Source organism: Trifolium pratense, linkage group LG4, assembly GCF_020283565.1.
Source record: "Trifolium pratense cultivar HEN17-A07 linkage group LG4, ARS_RC_1.1, whole genome shotgun sequence".
Classification (NCBI taxonomy): domain Eukaryota; kingdom Viridiplantae; phylum Streptophyta; class Magnoliopsida; order Fabales; family Fabaceae; genus Trifolium; species Trifolium pratense.
Genome location: NC_060062.1, coordinates 1412814 through 1421950, shown reverse-complemented (window position 1 = coordinate 1421950; position 9137 = coordinate 1412814). Strand labels below are relative to the sequence as shown.

Sequence of the window (9137 nt, the reverse complement as noted above, 5' to 3'; positions counted from 1 at the left end):
AATTCGCACATTTTGAATGTGCTTTAGACCAAGTCTGAAACAGATGTACATCTGTTAACGGTCAAAATACGTGGCCCTGATTTTTTGCCCACGTTTCGGTTTGACTGGGCAATTTTCGGCTCCACTATTGCCTCTGATTCCAGCTTCCTACTTACCTATATATACTGCTTCATTCTTCAGTTTTCATTCATTCATTTTCTTTTTCTCTGCATTCTGAGAAACCGAATTTTCACTTCTCTCTATTTCTCTTCTTCGCAAAATATTTTTGTTGTTTCAATATTGAACGGTTGTTGCCGTAAAATTGATATTTGCATATCAATTATTGGTGTATTTCTGGCCGATACTACAGTGCAGTAGTTCATCGGTATTTATTTTGAAAACGACTGTTTTATCCTGGGGACTTCGCGGTCGATATACTATAGTGCACTTTTCGAGTAGTTCCGCGAAACGTCTTAAAGAAAACGACCTAATACGCGACTCAGCCAATAATTTATTTCGTTGCCATTTTAAAAATTCGTTTTCTGTTTTTTACAAAGTCAGTAAACTATTTTACAACACAGAGTGATTTTTGTTTTCCTTTCTAGTAGCTTTATTTTTCACTCTTTCGTCATCTTGTTTGGTGTCGTATCGCCATCATAGATAGGTATTGAGCATTAATATCCACCACCCAATTGAAGAAGAGAATAGTATAGTACTATAACTACAAATTTTGCGATGACCATTCATTTTTATATGCCCTCTAGTCAACATTTTTTTTTTTTTATCAAGTACTATTATAGGTGGAGAATCTGAATTTGAACTTTAACTTACTTATAAAAATATATTTATGGAGACGATTAAACTGTATCTATCTATCAATGATAATGATCAGGGCTGACTCTGAGTAAGGGTAACACCATCCTTCGTCTAGGGACTAAAAAACAGGAGTCTAGAATTTTCGTTAACAAGATTTTAACCCAATGTTTTTTAAAATAACTTGGAAAAGGTTGGTAAAAAAAAATTCTTAGTGAATTTTTTTCACCCCAATAGTTATAACTTTTTCAAATATCAGTTTTGATACTAAAATTCACTTTTTTTTTTTAGGTTAAAAATCATAATTGTTATAGCAAAATACGTAAATTAAACTTAAAATTACAAAAAAATGCACTAAAATGCACCCAAACTAGCTGCACACATTCAATTCAACTAGACACAAAAAATCAACAAAACAACTAATTAAACTGAATTACTTGCTCCAATATTATGCAAGAAGAAGAAACCACTAAAATGCTTCCAATTATTACACTGACTTGCACACATCAACCAACTATTGCTTATTACATTCCACTTCTACATACCTGCCACCACACTCAGCTTAATAAAAAAATATACCCTAAACTTAATTCAAGCACCAAAACCACAATTCATAAGAATAACTCAGTTAATAGAGACATTACAATATAAAAAAGGCGAAATTATTTACTTATTTAATTTAAAAGATAAAATTCTAACAACTAGAATTACTTAATAATAAAAAAACCAACAAAACCGCTATATGTTACTAACCAACATCAGATTCCACTCAACGGTGTCTAGGCCTCATCTATATCCTCTCTCATCCTCTAAAATCCACCACCACCGCCGCCTCCACCACCGCAGCCGCTACCGAGACCACTTCCACCGTGGTTGTGATGACCACCTCCACCGTGGTGGTGACCACCTCCATCATGGTGCGTGTGGTGGTGGTGGCCACCTCCATCGAAGCCCCCTTCTACGCCACCAAAACACCCTCCTCCTGCAGCATGATTCTTAGTCTTCTTTTTTCTCTTATCATCACTTGTTGGTTGTGAAGAAAAACAGATTCCCATATATGGCTGGCCTACGGATATTTGGGGTAATTGCAAACACCTTAATTAAAAACTAATGAATTATCAAGCGATATAAAGAAAAATACTCAACACATTGACATAATTTGAATATTGACTTTTCATCAATTTTGTAAGATAATTCTTTCACAAAATGATTTTGAATATTGACTTTTCATCAATTTTGTAAGATAATTCTTTCACAAAATGATTTTGAATATTGACTTACAACGTATTGCTAGTTGCGTCAAGAGCAAGTAAATATTTCCTACAAAAAAAGCAAGTAAATAGTAGTATACAATAGTAACCGTAAAAAATAAAGTAATATACAATAGTAGATTAACATATAAACTATAAAGCTGGTTTATTTATAAAAAATGGTAGATTATCGTTAGAAGTGATACCACTAAATTAATTTACACGTAATTGCGTATATTTAAAGCACTTTGACGTCTTAGGAAGATCTCAGGCCAGTGGAAAAATGTGTCCTTATTAGGCGGTCCCGTGGATGTTTTTTTAGATTGGTTTTTAAAGGGAGGGTCACTAAAAAGGTTGGTAATGGGCTCACGACTTCCTTTTGATTTGATTCTTAGGTGGGGGAAACCCCTCTATGGAGTCAGTTTCGAAGACTTTTAGTGTCAGCCCAGAGTACTTCTAAGGTGGGGGGAGATGAGTAGTTGGGTTGAAGATCAATGTGGACAATCCGAATTCGAACTTCAGCTTACTAACCAAAATATATTTATGGAGACGATTAATTTGTATCTATCAATGATAATGATCAGGGCTGACTCTGAGCAAGAGTAACACCATCCTTCGTCTAGGGACTCAAAAAACAAGGGGTCTAGAATTTTCGTTAACAAGATTTTAACCCAATGTTTTTTAAAAATAACTTGGAAAAGGTTAGTAAAAAAAATATTCTTAGTGAATTTTTTTCACCCCAATAGTTCGAACTTTTTCAAATATCAGTTTTCATACTAAAATTCACATTTTTTACGTTAAAAATCATAATTTTTACAGCAAAAATATGTAAATTGAACTTAAAATTATAACGAATATGAAAATAAGATAACAATTATAGTGAAAAAAAAAAAAAAAAGAAACTGCACCCAAACTAGCTGCACACATATGCAATTCAATAGACACAAAAAATTAACAAAACAACTAAATATGAATTACTTGCTCCAGTATTATGCAAGAAGAAGAAACCACTAAAATGCTTCCAATTACACTGACTAGCACACATCAACCAAATATTGCTTATTACATTACATCTTCTACACACATGCCACCACACTTTTGTTTAATTTTTTTTTTGCCAATGGATGACCCTTACCCTGTCCTGTTGCTTCCCTGTTAGGTTGGGAACTTGTTTCCTCTTCCCTTGGTAATTGGTTTGGGGGGTTTTGGCTGAAGGGTGGAGGGTGTGTTGTTGTTTTGGTTTCTTTTTGTTTTTTTTCTTGGTTGTTCATTGGTAATTTATTTTCTTTTCAATAAGCCCGACTCGAACATAAAGAGCCATTAATCTAGGAATTTTTCTCTTCCAACCCCTATATTTGTTTCTACCCCCATTTATTTTTTGCCTTTTTATAAAACTTCGGAATACGTATTTGCAAGTGACGCAAATAACGCAAAACTCTCGATTGACATGATAACACGTATTTGCAAGTAACACAAATAACGCAAAACTTCGGAACACGGATGATTTTCATTTTAGTTAGGCGTATTTGCAAGCTTTTGACTTTGGATTGACAAATCTAAGTTCGCAATATTTGACGGGAGAAAAACAAAAGTGGTGATCAGTTATAGTAACTCTTTGAGTTCTTTTAATTGTTCGGTAATGAAGTCTTCTTTTAATGAACTTTATAGTTTACTATATGATAAATTTTTAGAGGTTTGTATACCTAAATAAGTTAGATTAACATCTTAATTTTTTTTCTTTCGTTAGACTTAGGTCCTCTTTTGTACCACAATAAATTAAAAATAAATGGTTGCATTTTTTTTAAAAAAAAATGTTGACTTAATTTGGTCTCCTACTTTTTGTCGCATAGTATTTTGATCTGCATTTTTTATTTCGAAACTTTAATCCTCTAATTTTCAATTAAATTTCTAAAGAAAAAATATTTAATCACACCTTGCAAAATCGTGGTGATATACAACAAGATATTTTAAACAATTTTAATTTTAAAAAATATTAACGAGTGTTCTTAGATCATTTGATAAAAAAATCACTTACAATAAAAAAAAAATTATAAGTAAAAATTGAATCATAAAAAACACAAGAGGTGTTCAACCCTTTCAATTCAAAGATTCATTAGATACTATGAAGACAAGATAAATGATTATTACATTAATCAACAAAAGCATAAGGAGTATGAATCTCACTTCTACCTAAGAACCAAAACCAAGATCTTCAAATATAATTAGCGGTAAATTAAGACAACAATTTATTTTAAATTTTTACTAAATTAAAGATGACAAAAGAACAACGGAAGCATCCGAGGTATAGCTCTGCACACCTGGTAGACACCAAAACGTCAAAATAACTAAACATGTAGTATAAGTTAATTACTTGCTCCAATATTATGCAAGAAGAAATTAATCACTAAATTAAGTCAAAAAAAAAGAAAAAGAAATTAACCACTAAAATGCTTCCAAAGTTCCAATTACAATGACTCGCACACACATGAACCAAATTGCTTATACCACACTTGCTTAAAAAAAAAAAATATATATATATATATATATATATATATATATATATATATATATATATATACCACATTTAATTAGCTTAATCATTTTTTTTATATATAAAGAAAATAATACCCTAGCAAAACCACTATGTTATAGAATCATCTTACATTGAATATTCAAAGTCTCACCTACATATCCTTTCTCATCCTCTAACATCCACCACCACCTCCACCACCTCCTCCTCCACACCCGCCACCTCCACCGCCGCCACCTCCACACCCACCACCTCCACCTCCATATCCACTTAATCCACTACCACCACAGCCTCCTCCAGCAACAACGGGCATGATAATTATTGCATTAGACGATTTACCTGCATTACCGGCCGGCTTGCTAGCTCTAGAGACTTTGGCTGGTGAAGCATCATCGCTTGTTGGTTTTTTGGAAGAGAAACAAATTCCCATTTGGCTTATCTAGAGAGAAAAAAAAATTGTAAAATATGTGTGTTAGTAATTCACTACCTTTGGTGACTTTAGGCTAAAAAATGAAAGAGAATGTGAAAATATGTAGAGAAATTTGGAGAGAAAATAAAAGATATAGGATTTCAACCACTCCTTGCAGACCCTTAATTGTTTTTTGTATTATTAGCTAAATTTGGAAACCATATTCAATGATATAATAGTACTACTAGACTTGTGTTGATTTACATTTATTTTTCTGGTGGATTTATTCAAAACCCAAGTAATTTACATTTATTTTTCACGTGGATTTTAGTTTCTTTGTGCTTTTGCTTTGTTTATTTTTTTTAGTACATACATGCTTGGTTTATTTATTTAGACTTTATAATTGTTGAATGAATATCACAATCACAAAAATATTTTATCATCAAAAAGTCTTTTAAAATTCTTTAAAATTTTAATCTAATGGACCCCTAAAATAATTAATAAAAGTTAAGGGTGAAATCACTCTCTTCCATAAAATACAAATTTAATTTTCTTAAACATAAAATTTTCATTGGCCTCTCAAATATGTGAAGTAGGGGCTAAGTTTGGAAGGGTCATATGAATTGAGAGTCATAACTCATAACACACAATTACTTATGTCCCAAATATATACACTCAAAAGATTAATAAACGTTGTTGATGCAAAGAAAATTCAAATAAAAATATCTATATTTATTGTAACTAGTAGTAGTAAACATTGATGGGGTGATCAGAAAAGTAACATCACTGAAACTGATTATGTGGTTACCTTAACCCTCAAATCAAATCATTCCATTTTTATGTATTCCTCTGGTACACCCAACTCATCCATGATTACCTACTAGCTATACATATCTTGTTATTGGAAAGAAAAATGTTATTTCAACACAAATTTTTAAATAAAAATACGATAAACATATACTTATCCATACATTTTTTAATTTTTTTAAATATTTTTTCACACCTCAAAAATCGTATACAAAATGGGCAGAATATACGGTGTTGTATTTTTGTTATTGAAGATATATATGTTCCAATAACATAGCTAATATTGAATACTTCCCAACTACTGTAATTCATTCATCCAAAAATCAACAACATCCTCTTTTGCTTCACTTCTCTCACTCTTTCATTCCTTCTCTTTTGATGTAGGAGGATTTCTTGTGTATATTATTATTTTAGTTAGATTTAGTTTTATTATATTTTAGGTAGATTTCTTATTTTTATTTAGTTAGGTTTGTTATTTTCTTTTACAATCTTTTAGGAGATTTGTTATTTTTATTTCTCACTCCTATTTAAACTAAATTATTGTAGCCTTGAAGGCAACCTTTTGATTTAATAAAATTCAGAGATTTTTCTCAAATTTGGTGGATTCCAAATTACTCTTTCGGTGGACTCCGAAACCCTATTTTGACAAGTTTGTGTTTGCGGCTTGTCTTTATCCATTAGGTTTAGCGTTTTGCTTCCTTCACGCTTCCGTACTGCGTCATCTTTGAGACTTAGAAGCATGGAAAAACACACACACACACAAAAAAAAAAAGAGGAAGAGGAGTTTGAAATGATAGCGTTCGAAATTCCTAGAGAAGTTATCAAGTTGATTGAGATGCTAGCCAGCTGATATCCCTGTATGTATGAAAAAAAAAATCGATGACAGATATGTTGATACAATTGAATAATACTATGAAAATTGAGAATCGTTACTATAACAATAAAAGACGGTTGGTAAGAAGAAAACACAAGACCGTTAGAGATCTCATCTTATCTCTAGAAGAGCTTTTAGAGTGTATCATAGATGCACTTATAAAAATTTATAAAACATGAGGGGCCCTTATAATATGCTTGAAAATTTAGAAGAGCCTCTATGCATATTGAAGTGCCTAAAGAATAAAGAACAATAGGGTTCGTTTGAATTTGACTAATATTTTTAAGCTTATAAAAAGTTTTTTTTTCAAACAAACCATTATTTTTCATAATATTATTTTTTCATAATATTTTTTTTAAAATTTTTTTTTTATATAGACGAAATGAAAAATTATTGAAAACTCACACACACAAAGTGAAGAGATCGGAGATCGAACCCTGGTCATGGCATCCAACACTAGCAATTTTGGAATTTCTACCAATTGAGCCAGGATGTGTGGACATTTTTCATAGTATTTATTACCATCTTAAATCTATGATTCTAGTTTTGAAGTACTAGTATCATATGCTTGACTAAATATTGCAACTACTAAACATTGATGGGGTGATCAGAACAGAAACTGATCATGTGATTGTGGTTACCTTAACCCTCAAATCAAATTCACATTCCATTTCTATATATCCCTTTGGTACACCCAACCCATCCATGATTACTTACCTACTCCCCCACATTGGTAATTTGGATCTCCTTGTGTTGGAAGTTATGGGAAAAATTGATTGGAATTTGGTATGAAATAAATATAAGATTTATAGCTAGTTTGTGAATTAAAAGAATTCTAGAAGTGCCACATTGAAAATGGCACATATATTAGTAGTGTTAATTTATATATTAAAATAAAATGTGTACTCTTGGGGTATGTTAGGAGTATCCAATTTTATAAGTGGAAGCGAACACACTAACTTTTGGCGACCACACGCATGACGCATCAGGCTGGCTTGGTTCGTTCGGGTTAGGCCTAAGCTTGGTTGTGTGATGTATTAATTTTTAATATCTGAAATTAAAAAATAATTTTATTATCGTTCCTTTTTCACACACACGTTTTTCGTGTGAAAAGACCAAGTCACCGATTGATTAACTATCGTTTCTCAAGCATATATTTGCTTCCACTCCATATTCTATTTCTATGTGTGCAGGATGCCTTCCCCTGGTTTCACCATGTCAATTTTGCAACATTAATCTTGTGTTAAGAGGGATGATTCCACAAGATAATGGTGATGGAAGTTGCGTTTGGTGCGTTGACTACCGTGAATCTTTTACTCATTTGTTCCTTTATTGTAAGGTGGCCATGGAGGTATGGTATGAGGTGTTTAGATGGCTAGGCGTAGTGATTAATTATTATGGCGCCAAATCTTTTCTATCTTTTTGATTGCATAAGTAACGCGGCGTTGTCAAAAAAGTCAAGAAAAGGGTTCCTTTAGGTGGGCTTTCGGTGTGGTTCCAATTGGTGCCCTGTGTATATTTATTGTTTCATGTTGCTCTCTGATTTGTAGTGTAGTTTTTGTTAGGTCTAGTGTTTTGGCATTGTAGTGCTAAATCTCTGGACCTTTTTTATTCTATGCTTTCTTCCTCCCTTGGTATACCTTATGCCTTGGATCATTAGTAAAATTTCCAGTTCAAAAAAAAAAAAATTGCAACATTAATTAGATATCGTTCCTCAAGCACACAACACACCAACCATACGATCCAAGTGTAAAAAAATTAAGAACATCGGAGAAGGTGTTAAACAAACTGAATATGTGAACATCAGTGACAACCTTCGTGAGACTAACATCACCTACATCGTGAGACTATTGGGCAGAGAGTGAGAATAAAAAACTTATAAAATGTTATCAAATGAGTCATTTTTTATCACATAATAAACTTATACAAAAATTAAATCATAACTCAAAATACTCTCTCCGTCATAAAATATAAGCAAAAATGAGTCAAAAAAACTTGATGTATTTGGTTAAAGATTTGGACCAAATACATTCACTTTTATTGACCAACTTTTGGTTATATTTTGGGACGGAGGGAATATATATTTTTTGACACGACTCAAAATGTTAACATAACCTTCGATCTACCCCAATACTGACTCCGTCTGATTTTATAAGAAATATTTTGACTAAATGCGCTATTTATTTATCTTGTTTTGACTATATTTCGATGAGTATTTTCAAAATATTTGCAGATCACTGATAAGTAGTCAAATAGATCTTATATTTTGGGATGGAGGGAGGACGATGCAAGCACTGATTTGGTTGAATAAAAAAGGGAATGCTAGATCTGATGAAATATATATAGAAATAATTTGTTGCGTAATCATCACTTTCCAAATCAAATCCGAAGCCAAGATGTTGCGAGGGACACGAAGATGACTGTATTTTTGTGAGCTTCACAATATTCAATTCACAATCGAACCTTATAAAAAGA

General features: G+C 32.1%; 1 protein-coding gene across 1 annotated transcript; it reads right to left on the bottom strand.

Moving 5' to 3' along the window:
- Window positions 1-1601: 1601 nt before the first annotated feature.
- Window positions 1602-5002, bottom strand: LOC123920636 (glycine-rich cell wall structural protein-like). The gene is made up of 2 exons (XM_045972928.1): window positions 4753-5002; window positions 1602-1858 (listed from the first exon to the last, which is right to left on the bottom strand). The coding sequence occupies exons 1-2, from the start codon at window positions 5000-5002 to the stop codon at window positions 1602-1604; spliced, it is 507 nt and encodes a 168-aa protein (XP_045828884.1).
- Between the last annotated feature and the right edge of the window lie 4135 nt (window positions 5003-9137).